The sequence below is a fragment of the Colossoma macropomum genome, unplaced genomic scaffold, assembly GCF_904425465.1.
Source record: "Colossoma macropomum unplaced genomic scaffold, Colossoma_macropomum, whole genome shotgun sequence".
Lineage (NCBI taxonomy): Eukaryota > Metazoa > Chordata > Actinopteri > Characiformes > Serrasalmidae > Colossoma > Colossoma macropomum.
This window is the reverse complement of record NW_023494800.1, coordinates 14,386,163-14,400,537: the sequence shown is the minus strand read 5'-3', so window position 1 is coordinate 14,400,537 and position 14,375 is coordinate 14,386,163. Positions and strand designations below refer to the sequence as shown.

Sequence of the window (14,375 nt, the reverse complement as noted above, 5' to 3'; positions counted from 1 at the left end):
AGATGCTTACTGTAATATTTTTACTGTAATTTACAGTTCTGTGTATTTGGTTAGTGTAGGCTTCATACAGTTTTTAGCCTGTATCTCGGTTCTCTTGCTTGAATCCATGTACAGAAAAGACAAGCTCTGCCCCTGATGTGTGCCCTTTCAACGCTGCCAGTGACTCAAGCTACCATCTGTGTTATATAAAATATGTAAAGATATTTGTGTACATTTGAAATGTAAAGTTTTTGAGCCCCCTTTTTTTAGCTCAATTTTTCTTACAAACATCACTGACTTTTAAACATCATTGAGAGCTATTTGTTATTTATTTGATCCGTTTATTATGTTATGTATAAAGACAATTCAAATATTTGTTAGATATTGCAGCCCATACTGTCTAAAGCTCAAAGCACTTTATTTCTGTAATGTGTTAATGTTTATTTAATGTAAGTAGTAAAAGTTGCATTCTTGTAAAAAAATTTTAACACTTCAAACATGAAATTTATGGTAAATGAATGTTGGCCCCAAATATCAGTTATCATTGTCCTTAAAAACCAATAATCAGTATCTGTATCAGCGCTGAAAAAAAAACATATCGGTTGACCCCTCGTAGACATCCTCACTGATCATAAAAAAAATGTTGGTGTTGCTCTCACTCACTTTGCTAGCTGTCAAAACAGCTGTGGCAAGTGGCTCAGGCCTCTGGGCATGCGCCTGTAAAATCCATTGGATGGTTCGGGCCTGGTCTTTCCCCCAAAACAGGCATGAACGGTACTTGTTCACAGTGAATTCTGAGTGAAGAGTGCCAGTGGAGCATCATGTATCAGCTTCCTAAACAAAAATCTAGTAAAAATAAAAAGGAAGAAAGAAAGGAAAGAAAAAAAAAGAAAGGGCAAAAGTATGTCACCTGATTTTTGACACAGCAGCATTGTGTTGAATGACATGTCAGTTGGCATAATTGCAGGGGGGCTGCAGGAATTTCTTTTTTTTTATTATTATTATGAAAAAAAGAAAATCATTTTCAGTAATAAGAGTTTAAACGAGTTTGAAGTTTTTTAATAGTCTGGAAATGTGAGGAGAAAACAAACATGAACATACAGTATGAAAAGTAAAGCCCATGTCAGCACAAAGTTTGAGGATCTCCTGATGTTTCATCAAAAATAAAATTTTATCACAGCATCAAAAACAGCTATCACCACTAAAGTGGCCGTGTCCAACTGAAAGTCATTAGCTTGGAATTTTAAAAGGTTCTATCTTATAACATGCATACTTGTCATAGATGGAGGTGACGTGTGTAATTTGCCAGGAGCTGAGCCATATAAATCCCACATTTAAATACTGATTTAAAAAAACACGCACACACACACACACACACACAAGGACAAAAAACAACACTGAAATCAAAGCAAACACCTCATTAGTTAGCAACTACAGATTTCTGTCAACGCTTCTTCTGCACAATATCATTTGCAGGAGCCCAAACAATTGAAAACAGTGGCTCAATGACTGGAAATAAAAAAAAACACGCGCCCCCGTCTGGACACATTGGTTAAAGACTACAAATGTGGGACTGTGATTGGTCACTATGCTTGTCAATCACACAGGACTATTCACTCGAAAAATAGATATAAATTTCTTAAAACAGTTTAATAGTTGATGTAGTTTAATAGTTAGTAAGCTGATGTAAGGTGTGTGCTCTGATAGATTGTTGTGATATTAATATTCATGCAAATGCCAGTAACTAAACACACACAATATTCAGACAAGTCAACTTTAAAAATAAAACATTATTTATTCTGAATATTTGAAGCAAGAGATGTTTTAACTTAAGAATAACATACACTGTAGTCAAACAATACAAAAAAAGGTACAAAGGTACATTCAAATAAACTCACATTACAGGTGCATCATAATACATACATTTCTTGTTGTTTTTTGTCAAAGTTTAAACAGTGCTACTAAATGCCGCTGTATGTTGTATTTAAAGCAGGGGTGTCCAGTTGTATCCACAAAGGCTGTAGGTTTTCATTCCAATCAAGCAGGAGCTCACCTGATTCTACTGGTATAATAAATTGCTCTCAGTCTTCAAACAACTGACAATGGTTGCTCCTGCTTTGTTGGAACAAAAACTTGAAAGCACATTGGACCTTTTTGAATAAGACTGGACACTTCTTATCTAAGGACTACCTACAAGCACTGTGAAGCAGATACTCAGAAGAACTGACTGAGGCTGAACTGAGTGGTAAGATGGTCTCATTAGGTATTTCAGTAGTTTGTGAAGATCCTTGTGACTGGGGCTGATAGCCCCCAGAGTCCATTTGGGCAGGTCTGACATCACAGGGTTGGAGCTGGTTGTCGACATTCTGTATTTGAGGCATGTAACCTAACACTAGATTATCATCATCTGGAAGGGACAGAGGAATGTTGTATGTAGGATTCTGAATCCCTGGGGATGGGACCTCTGTGTAGGAAAGGTCAATGGTGAGGGGAGAAACGGTCTGAGGATCACAAACATCATTGCAGTATCTCATCCACAGTGGATCTTTGGATTTCAGATCAACCTCTTCTTGTGCTTTCTGTAACTGTGGAACAACCTGTAGACAAGGTTCTGGATTTTTCACCATGAGCACCTCACTTTCTGCAAGCAGTATCTTATCCATGACGTGGCACTGGTGAAATCCCTACAACAAATCATAAATCCAAGTCCATTAGCACAAAAAATTACTGTGTTAAAATGTCCTGATTCTACAGAGCTCAAATAACATATTATACAGATTGGTTTGGCTCCAAAAAATACAGTACTTTGTGCAAAAGAGAGTGCAAAACTCAGATACCATTTGAATTTCCAGTCAAAACAGCCATTAAGTATAGATTGTTATCAAAATATAGTTTGATGAAAGAAAAAAAATAACAGGAAAATGCACAGAAGTCTCAACAACTAAATAATATCAAATGTTTCTGTATTTAGTGTGTCACTCATTGCTTTTATTACAGCTTACTTTTCTAGAGAACTGAACATTTTCAGCTTTTTCAAAGAAATCTGCAGGGATATTTCTCCAAAAATATATATCTCCAAAGTTCAGTCTTAGAAGTTGGTTGCATTTAAGTTTGCATGTATTTGAGATTACATGGATTCTAATGGCTCTGGAGTGGCCAGTCCATTGTTCTAAGACCAGCAGGTTCATTTGATTTTCAAATTTTCTTCTGTTTTGTCTGTCTTTTTCTCTGTAATGTCTTCTTGACAGCTACACATGCTTTCAGACCCCTTGGCATGGAGTTGTCTTCTCACAGTGGAAGGATGGACAGAAACTCCTATGGATTTTTTTCAGATCTGAAGCAAGAGTAGAGCTGGATTTTCTCCCCTCTCTCAAAGATGAAAGCTTTAAGTACTGTTTATCTGATGGTGAGAGTTTTGGTGGTTGTGGTGGTCTTGCACAGTTGTTAGGAGTCCCATTTTCTCTATGTCTTTTAATAGTTTTTTAATACCAGTTTTTGATTTTTTTTCTTTTGACTTCACCCTTCCTTACTCAAGTACGTTATCTTGTATCCAATCTCGCCTCCACCTTACATCCCATCTTCTGACAAATAAATAACTTGTACTTGACTGGAAATTAAATAAATGAAAGGTGGTCTCTGATGTTTGCACAGTACTGTACAAATGATGTTTCAGAACAAAAGGCTGCAAAGAAGCATATCCAAAATCATGATCTGATCAGGCAGTGTAACTGAGCTATAACAACACAAACATAGACAGCGTGCCCAGATACACAGGTCTGATCATTGTCAGTGATTTCCATAAAAAACAGCAAAGGTGGGAGTCTGAGGTTTGTATTAGTGATTCGATTCCTTTAGGAATACAGAGCAACAAGATACTCATAAAAACACAGTATCTGCTTTATGAATTGAAGAACAGCACTGAGCACTCACCTGTGTAAGCCAGTCTCCTGAAAGCACCGGTTTAGGAGTATCTGAATACAGTTTTGACTGTAACCTGTTGGAATTTATCCATATTAGTAAATGTCATTCAAGTGCAGTCGAAAATGAAGTTTTCTCTCTAGACTAACAAAATGTAAAATATTAGTCCAGAAAAGGTTCCATACCATTCCCTCTTGCTGCAGCAAAGGACGATGATGGCAATGACGCAGGCTAATGTACCCAAAGCTATGAGAATGCTGAGAATCAGTATGTAAGCTGCAGACACAAGAAGTGTTATTTTTACACAGTCATACATGGCATGGTCATCCCTGATTCATGTTCCATGAAATGCTTCTTATTAGAAAGTTGTACTATATGTAGTAGGCCAATGTATTGGGCACAGCAGGAAGGTAAAAACTTTGCAAACATACCCTGATAATCCACAGAGAGACTAACAACAGATCCAGGACCCTCTCCTGCAGATGTGAAGGCCTTGATCTCAAATGTATAGTAACCAGGACGAAGATTTGGCAGCGTATGCGTTCGAACAGTGGGGTCATGAATTCGTGGCTCTAATACTGAGATAAAATATGGCACATTCTTTGTAAACAACAGAAACAATACATCCAACGTATGCCTCATAATAATGTAAAACGCATTCTGCACACAGAAAACCTGTTTTAGTGAAACGAAGAAGGTAAACTAAACGTACTTGGAATAAAGACATCTTTTTTGTCTTCACTGGAATTCTCATCTACATCTTCATTTTGATCTCCACTGGAACGCTTGTAGGACACAATATATCCCAATAAAAAGCCTTTCATCTCCTCTTCATGCATGTCTTTCCAGGAAAGCTTAACATCCATGCCATGCTGCTCTGCTGTTAGGTTGCGAACTGTGCCTAATGGGGCTGACAAAGGAATCACATTATGTGTAGTTTCTTTCGAACTTGTGCTCACATTTGCACATCACATTATCAGAAACATCTACTGAAAGGTTCTTTTAGGAACCAAAAGTGGTTCTTTTATGGAGTTGCTCCAAGTAACTTTTTTTGACAATTTTTAAGATTGTATAATATGCTCATAGTAGTTTTGGAAACCTATCCACAGTCCTGATAAACAACAAGAAGTCCAGTTTTACGGCATAAATTAGTTTGTATACCCAACACTCGGGACATATTATTATGGATTTACAAATAATAGATTCAAACAGCCTCTCGTGCAAAATTATACAAATCCGAACAGCTTCCTTTGCTTCCTCTTTAATCAACACGTACTGTCTAACAAAGGCTGCCACACTGACAAAAACAGGAAGCATTGTGTCCTGTCAAGGTTTTTTGTCAAGGTTAAAATAGAAGGTAATATTGGCTGCTTACCTAGCTCTTTCACATAGCCTTCTCTTCTCTGCAGTAGCTGTGGGGCTCCTGAAGTGCACGCATAGACTGAGAGAGTGTACTTTACCCCATTTTCAAAATCTGTAGTTGTAACATGGAACAAGCAGGATATGAAATAAAACATGTGCAGAGGCCAGAAATGACAATGTGAATTTTCAGCATGAAGACACAAATGTATAAATTATGTATAAATCAAACTAGCTGGTATTTCTGGTATAGTTACCATTAAGTTTGTACTCCAGTTGTGGTATACATTGCAATTGTTAACTGCACAAAATAATATAAACTTGAGCATGACTACTGTATGTTCTAAATGCTGTACTTTACAGTCATATGTGTGGGTATCCCAGGTCAAATTACATGTTTTGTGTAAGAGAAAATAAGTACATATCCTCTATGGAGAACACACTTCAGTTCTGTTTGTATGCATTACATGAAAGCAAAGACTGTTTCCTTCAGTGAAGACATTATTGCCATTTTGATAATAAAAACAAAACATTTTCTCTTGGATTTTTATTCTGTACTATTTTTTAAAACAACTGCAGTTCTTAATATTTTTGAATTTTTTTACCCAGTCTTCAATTTCTGACATTTTTTGTCAATAGACTGCTTAATATGCTTGAGAGAGAGTGATAACTGCCAATTCTGTTGTGGCAGCTAACTTCTTCCTGAGTACTGACCTGAGTAAATTGTGGCATTTGAGAAATCAGAGGGGATCTTCATCCATTTTACAGCACACTGCTCTGTATTGTATGTTGGAAACCAGTCCACCACATAGCCGCAGCTGGAAATGGGGCTTGGATCCCAAGACATACTAAAACTACCGTTGTGTCCTCTGATGGTATCAGTGATAATACCACCATCTGCAAAGTAAATGAGATAGTAAATTAAATGTTATACTTGTGGTCATCCCATTCCATACAATCAAAGCAAGAGTGTAATGTGTCTAAATCTGAATTTGTACCTGACTGTAGGTTGGAGATGGTGATTTTGGAGGGAGGAGAGACACCAACAGAGTTCTTGGCAGAAATGGAGATAAAATAATCTCCTTCTGCTCTCCTGGGGCTGAGTTTGAGACAGTGGTCATTTGTGGCTTTGCTGATGTGCTCTTTGGTCACGTCTGTGGCGCTTCCTAAAAGCAGCTCATAGCCTGTAATAATCCCATGACTCTGATGCGCAGTTAAACTCTGTGGAGCAGTTAAAATGAAATTGCAGGCTGTTGATGGATGTTGATTTAATTGACATTGTTATAAGAGTTAAAAGACTAATGTAGGGAAAAAACACTAACCTTCCATACAGCATAAGTGTGTCCATTAAGAACTTGCATCCACACATCCACAGCTTCTGGAACTGAGGAGAAAAAAAATATGATATGGTTTGTGAAAAAAAAATCACATATATTTAATTTATATTTACTATTATTACACACACACACACACATAGTATACATGCAAACACAGTATTGTGCTAGAATCTTAGGCATTCTTGAAACCTGTTCAAAAATATTTATCTCAGCAGATAAATCTCTTTTGCCAATGAAAATACTACATAATGTTAGAACATAAGATGTTTTTTCAGTTTAAAAACTATTTTTATCTTAGTTAGGAAAACACAGAAGAGCACAACTTTGGTTCCAGTCATTGCACGGATTTGTTCAGTTCCACCACCAGTAATTTTATTAGCCAGTACTGCTTAGCCAAACTAGGTAATAGACGGAAACTGTGAACACTGAGCTTCCTCAAGTACATACACAGTTCAGAACCAGAGATCACTCTTTATTTATTTCATTTCCAGTCGAACAGTTATGTGTTTTTTTCAGCATTAGGAAAAAAGCAGAAAACATATTTAACACATATTTTTGAAACATAAACTTCAACAATTAAATACAAATGTCATTTTTTTTTTATTTTTAGTGCATCCACCCTTTGCCTTTATCACAGCCTCCATTTGTTTTGAGTGATTTGCTTTCAGTTTTTTCAAAGAACCTGCAAAGATGTTTTTCTACACCTTCAGGTTCAGTCTTAGGAGTTGGTTGCAACCAAGGGTGCCAACCAAGGGTGCTACCTTATAAAAACGTATTGCATTAAATATTTTGAATTTGCTGCCTGATGTCTAAAAGACTGAGATTGTTGTACGATCCTTTTAATGTAAAGTTTTAGCTTAAAACTTTAGTTTTAAACTATTCTTGTCTGAAAGATACATTGTAGGAGCTTGTAATTCTGAACAGAACCTAAATAAATCTTATTTTCAGATTTGCCACCGTTTTACTACGTCAAATTCACATTTGAAAACTCAGAAAACGCATGGTTTCACTAGTGGTTCTGAATAGTGAATAAAATTGCTACATTTGCAGTATAGACACTGCAATGCCTGGTTCTTACCATCATCACTGTAAAAAAGTCTAAATCAGTGAGCTTCTCTGTGGAGAACCATTTCACATCAAACCACTCTGAATGACATCTCAATGACTGAATTATACAAAAAATATAGATAATTGGTGGAAATTTCCCTTTGAGCTCTTTACATGTTGTAAATGTGAATGATTATTTTTAGGCATGAATATAGAGATCATATTCATATAATGTAATTATCATTATTATTATCATTATTATTATTATTTTGCTTTTGCCTTAAACAACAATTAAAACAATAAAATGTCACTAAAACAATAAACAGGAGAACTGCTCTTTATGACATATCAATAAAATCAAGTAGGTGATATTAGGATCAAAACCTTTATACTGCATTTATAGGCACAAACTGTGAATGTGTGTTTTCCATGCTTACTGTCTTCTTTGGTAGAGAAGGTGATGAGGTTACTCCAGTCACCCCACTTATAAAAATGTTCACGAGAGCCACACCGCACACGAGCTGAGTATCCTGTAAAGGGCTGCAGGTCTGCCAAGACCAGTGACTTGAGTCCAGTTCCACTAAATGTTTCCTTTATGAGAAATGTGCAGAATCACTTAAAAACGTATAATGACATTACAGCTGTCATGATAACAACATGAACATTGATCTATTGCTAAAATAATCATCTAACTAAGAATATGCCTGATATCTGATCATTACTTCATAACACAAAAATAAGTTAATTAATAGCCCTTCACCTGAAAGTAAACACCCACCTGAACAGTGTGTCCATCCACCTCCACTTGGCAAATCATTGGGAAGGAATTGAATTTTGGCATTTCACCCCATTGCCATTCAAGTGTGGCATTCCTTGCATGAACTAAAACTGCACTTGTAAGCGTGGGTGCTTTGAGTCGTACTACAGAAAAGCCACAACATGTTTTGATTATTCACGTTGTTGAATATCTTAGACCACTGCAAATATAATTGGTATAAACTGTGTTTGAGAAATACTTTACCCCTGTGTTTTGGATCAGCTACATCACTGATTATCTTTGTGCCGAGGACGTTTGTGGCATTTAGTGTCCAATTCATTACCCCCTTATCTATGCTCTCATCCAGTACACACATATGAGCTGAGCAATTCCTAAGTGACAAAGGTGCAAAGGAGGGCAGCAGGTTAGATTCAAGGCATAAATACCGTAAAATATGGAATAAGACATCAAATATAACAAACAGCAATCATTCAGATTTAATAAGATAAATAGTGGAGTGGGTGGTCTTAGAAGAGCGCTGGGTACCTTTTATTGACTGTGTAATGTACTTTAAACAGGAGTGATATGCTGGTTTTCCCAGGGATCCAGTGACATTCCACAGAATTGAGATCTCTCGTCTCACATGTAAGATTCTGGTCATCGGGGGCATCTGCAGCGGTCAGTCACATCAGCAGTTAGAGGGCTATGCACAGTTTGTGTGATAAGTTGCCACCTTAGTAAAGCAAATGTTAATTTCAGGTCCGTTGTGGCCCCACATTGCATTTCGTAGTGCACTTGTGCTCATATGTACAGTGCATAGAGATTTTGGGAAGCTGGGGCCCAAAAGAAATAAAAAAACTTGAACATGAATTACAATGCACCTTTATCTATTTTATGGCACATTGCAAATACTCTTATGAAGAGAGGCCATCTAATCATATTTCAGAGTAAACACAGTGATAAGATTTTTTTTCTTATGGCAGCCAAAAATATTAACGTTACCACTTAAGCAGGGATTTTATCCCCCATATCCAGATTACACAGCTGTATTGTTATCCACTATGCCAGGAATTCCTATCCTTTTCCAACGCATGGCTCACACAAGTGACCATAAAAGCTTTTGTGGTCAACAAGAGGATTTAGCCAGCGCAATCATTTAAAATACAAGCAAACACAACAATAATCACCGTAGCCTAGCAATTTTTGTGCATAATCACACAACATAATAAATGCAAAAGAAAATTGTGAAAATTTTCTGTTTCTAACCATTTATCCATGAAGGAGGAATTCCATATAGTCAAAAAGAGAAACATTTTACACTGTTTTGCACTAAAAACATTTCTAGCTCAACCTTAATATTTATGTATTTTTGATGTTCTATGTTTGCAAAGAATTATCACATCATTCATTTTTGTCCTATTCAAAATGACTGGCTTGGTTAAATGTCTATATTGTAATTTGGTTTGCAGTTTATAAAAATAAAATTAAAAAAATGTCCCAAGACCTGTGGGGCTCAAAAAACCCAAACTGACCCATAAACTCTACTCTGGGGCAGGTATGAACTGAGCCATGCTGAAATGGATTTTACAGAATAGCCATATAAAACATAATTACACATGCTGACAAAGAGGGCACTTGTACAGCCTGAGAGCAAAGGGGCTAGAGCTGAAGCCCTCCCTGGAGCCTATCTGTGCATGTGCATGCTGGAGCAGTACAGCAATTCTGGTTAGCTTCACTTTTCCTAAGGTTTTCTGGTGTGTGATCAAGAAACAACATGTGAAAACTCCACCAGCACTATTACATTTCAAAGTGCATTTCCAGGTGCAGCAACTCAATATTATGCTGGGAAATGCTGGATGTGTAAAACAGCAGAGACAATAATTATATGTACAACTGTTCCTGTAAGCTGTCAATAAAATCATATTCAAATGATATGCAAATCAAGCTAGCTTTCATTTGGTTTTGCTTCACAGATTCAGTTTGGCACTGAATCACACTGACACTAAGAACCATTGTTTTAGCTGGACCAATTGGCATGTTGTGATGAGCCACAAGCTTTTATCAACAACAACAATGGGCTACAGAGATCAAAGAATAAGTCACAACAGCCAAAGCTTGAGATATAACATGGTGCTACGGACGTGTGCAAAAGGGGTTCGCTGTTGAGAGGAAAGCTGTAAGTGAAATTAATCTAACAGTGTTTGCTTATACTTACAGCCAGTGAAGATTGTGGCACCTGTACCATCACAAAGCATATCAGAACCTTCTGCGGCAGAGACGTCATCACAGGGAACAGGCTCTGTGATGTATGTCCTGTTGCTGATCTGGATTGTAAAACTAGAAGAATTGAATCCCGCAAAGCTCTCTGTCTTTAATATACAGCAGAATACAATATCTTCACCAACCCGAGCGAAGTAATCTTTAGGATACACGTTACTCTCAGGAAACTCATCCGTGTCTTTTCCTGCAGGGTGAAAAGTAAAAAGCTCCATTACACTGTTGCATTTATTTACATACAGTTCCAACAACAAAACTGCAGACTGCAGTAGTTTTACAATGAAGCCACAGTGTTGGCAGGCATTCTTCATTCTCTTTAGTTTAGCTTAATCTGTTTTTAAATCTGATCACTAGGTAACACAGTTATTAGAGATGCGTGATGATCGTGACAAATAACATGCCTTGCTGAGCATATTGCAGTCATTGTCCATACTTGAACACCGAACAACTGCATGCTTCATTACAAAGAGAGCATAATTACTCTGTTTAATTGGATTCAAAATGCTGAATAAAAATCATTGTAACCAGAGCTTTTAAATGCTGTTTTTAAAAGTTGAAACACCAGTACATTGCGTCTGTGTGTCAAAATACCGTGATACATATTGTGTATCATGAAAATGTCCTTAACTATCATAATGTACTCTTTTTGCCATTACGCTGCCCATATATGATAATGTATTTCTTGTACTTCAGCTGAACAGAAGGCTTAGCTTATGCTGTGTTACTGTGCCGAAATATCTGCACTTTATTTCGTCTCAATTTCTACTTTTTAAATGTGTTGGCAACAGAAGATATGTACATGAAAAACTGACGCATCCCTAATAATTATTTTGTTTTTTATGAATTTTTCAACAACGAACATGCACCTTTTAAAATGTATAAAGGTGTCCAATCACTGGTGTCACTCTGGTGTCTGGTGCGCAGTCTGACTGAATGTGAGGTACACTGGAGAGGAAAGGGTGAAGTCCAGCTCCACTGATGAGTGCCCATTGGGTCTTTTAATGTCTCCTAATTCAGGCATTACATGGAAAAAGTTAATCCTCACTGTCCAAAATGGTAAATTTACAACAAGTATAAATATCCTTAAATGTTAATAGAAGTAATGTTATAAGACTTTATCTTATGTAATTTCGATCATGTTTCTGTTTGTCATTTAGTCATTACACACAATGTAAATGATAGCTGGGTTTTTCAAACTCTTAAAAAGGACAAAAACAGAGATACAAGGCTCTGTCCGGACAAAGAAAATCTGCCACTTACATTATGTACAAGTCGCATCTGCTCATGATAGAAGATCTCCACGTCGTAAGTGACTGGCTCTGGTTTGTTGCCATTGGTGAAATTATCCCTCCATTCAAGATTCATCTTCCAAACACCGAAACCACGCGTGTCACTTGCATCTGAATATACTCTCACTATCTCAGGGACAGGTAGTGGGAGCGCTGTGAAGAGGATACTGAATCAGACCTTATTGTCAAACCCAGATTAATATATATATATATATATATATATATATATATATATTATATATAGTGAAGCATTCATACTTCTTATCCTCAGATTTCTACTCAAAAATACTGATATGATGATGCTAAAAAAGTGAATTATTGTAGAAAATAAATATGTTGCACAAGAAATACTTGTCTTTCCGGCCTCTCCCTCAGCTCCCCACACAGACACAGACAGTCATGAGACAGAGTTAATGCTCGATAATGGAGTTACTTCACTCCTTTAAACAGTCAGTTTACTTAATGCACATGCAAACGCTTTTCTGATGTCCACATTTACTGACTTTCACTGTGAAAATCACAAAGAATTTCCAGTTAGACTTTCAAATCAGCTCAATCTATTTAAGCAAATGGTAATGAAAAAAGGTAATGAAAACATTCTTTTGGTGTTTATCAGCTTTATCTTTTAATTTTTATACGAGATTTTTTATATAGAACTGCCTATTTTGCCAATCAGAGTTGGGCCGATCGCTACTTCAGTATTGATTCTTTCAATCCTCATGTTTCCACATGGGAATCAATTACTAGTCCACGTTTCACAAAGAATATCTATGTTATGTGCACAAGAATTCTTTTAGTGGTACCAGTATCAGAATATTAGCCTTGATACTATCAGACTCAACAGAAAATCTGTGGTATTGCCCGTCCCTAGTGCCTCTAATTCTAAAGGGGATAAAGTCTGCATCTGGATGCTGTTAGTGAACTTACCATACTGTTTTCCCTGCACTACTACCAAAAACAGTAATGTGCACAGAGGCCAGAAATCTGCAGAGGCCATGATGGGACACAGGAACAGAACGATTCACACGGATCTACGCCTGCATGGGAAATGATGTGATCTGCTGGAAAACCACAAGGGGCTTTAATGAGCAAGACTTAAAAATAAATAAATACTGCTCCTATCTTACTAAACTGAATCACCTTCTGTCTAGTCTGTTTCTAGACGAGCACCAACTAGCTCTCTCACTGCTGTACAGGAGAGCAGGCTGTGTACAATCACCATCGATTTCTAACTAATCACTTAAGCTGTAGTTATCTAGTAAACGATTAAAACTCTTTACTGTTGGCTTATTATAAGCAGGAGTTGTTCAGAAGTGTTTACCATAACTTACAGCTCACCTCTGGCTTTTAAAAGGAGGTGGGAAAGAACAGACTTACTTTCTCTCTGATTAAAATATTACAGGAAATCGTTATTTAATCGTTCATTAATAACTAGGAGATATGGACTACTTGACTAAAAAACGTTCGACAGTTTGTTAATCCATTTTCCCCTCAACAGTAATCTGGTGATGTTAGGTTCAGTTTCACATACTTTGTTTTAGAGAAACCTGCAAATAACTAAAATCAACCAAGTTCAAAAATGAAGTTCAGAGCAAAGTATGCTGACCTTACCGCCCCGATTCTCCTCTTTAGTGAGCTGACGTGAGCATCGCAGGCTGAAACAAACTTCGCTTTCTCTTACCAAAGTTTAAAACGAAGAGATTCGTGCGGTACAGACCTTCCTGGTGTTCGGGTGAGAAGAGTGTGTTCACACGGAGAGCTGGGAGTGACACAGCAGGAGGAGGTTCGTACTGGAAGAGGCGTTCTTCCACGGAAAAAGACACAGTAACGCAACCTGCTTGATTGGTCAACACATCTTAACATGAGGTATTAAAACAGGCAAGTTTCACTTTTGCACTCAACAGGCTCTGATTTTGTGGGTTGATGTTTCACTGGACATTCAGTTTGTTAAATTACTGTAGTTTATAGTTCTCTCACCCTACACTATGGTGTTCTTATTCAAAATAGTAATATACTGATAATGTACGACAATAATCCCCTTACAATATACCTAATTCTCTCTCTCTCTCTCTTTACTTGAGTAAGACTTGTGTTTTCTTTAAGCACTGAACGGAACACGGAGAGCTGGGAATGACACAGCAGAAGGAGGAGGCGTTCTTCCATGGAAAAACAAACAGTAACACAATCCTGCTTGATTGCCCACCACATCCCAATATTATTTTAAAACAGGCAAGGTTCACTTTTCCACTCAGCAGGCTCTGATTCTTGTGGTTACACTGGACATTCCGTTTGTGAAATTACCGTAGTTTTTATTGCTCTCACCCTACACCACTGTGTTCCTATTCAAAATAGTAATATACTGTAGCGACCTGCTATTGGCTGGGGCAGGCGCCAAAGAGACGCTCGCAGTGG

At 37.2% G+C, this 14,375-nt stretch overlaps 1 protein-coding gene across 10 annotated transcripts in view; it reads right to left on the bottom strand.

Moving 5' to 3' along the window:
- Positions 1-1,754: 1,754 nt before the first annotated feature.
- The window catches only part of LOC118820000 (leukemia inhibitory factor receptor-like), a 37,509-nt gene continuing 24,888 nt past the window's right edge, over positions 1,755-14,375 (bottom strand). For 4 of the 10 annotated variants that reach the window (XM_036588086.1, XM_036588084.1, XM_036588082.1 and 1 more), the window contains exons 4-18: positions 11,541-11,682; positions 10,613-10,861; positions 8,944-9,067; positions 8,662-8,789; positions 8,419-8,561; positions 8,078-8,231; positions 6,579-6,640; positions 6,255-6,477; positions 5,971-6,153; positions 5,273-5,371; positions 4,610-4,807; positions 4,329-4,475; positions 4,083-4,173; positions 3,910-3,973; positions 1,755-2,663 (exon numbers count right to left, since the gene is read on the bottom strand). In XM_036588086.1, coding sequence (XP_036443979.1) covers positions 2,166-2,663; positions 3,910-3,973; positions 4,083-4,173; positions 4,329-4,475; positions 4,610-4,807; positions 5,273-5,371; positions 5,971-6,153; positions 6,255-6,477; positions 6,579-6,640; positions 8,078-8,231; positions 8,419-8,561; positions 8,662-8,789; positions 8,944-9,067; positions 10,613-10,861; positions 11,541-11,682 — 2,505 coding nt within the window. In that variant the 3' untranslated portion in view covers positions 1,755-2,165. Of the gene's footprint in view, positions 2,664-3,909; positions 3,974-4,082; positions 4,174-4,328; positions 4,476-4,609; positions 4,808-5,272; positions 5,372-5,970; positions 6,154-6,254; positions 6,478-6,578; positions 6,641-8,077; positions 8,232-8,418; positions 8,562-8,661; positions 8,790-8,943; positions 9,068-10,612; positions 10,862-11,540; positions 11,683-11,934; positions 12,117-12,890; positions 13,025-13,569; positions 13,827-14,375 lie in introns of those variants that run through there. The other 6 variants (XM_036588078.1, XM_036588079.1, XM_036588080.1 and 3 more) reach the window with 6 other exon arrangements.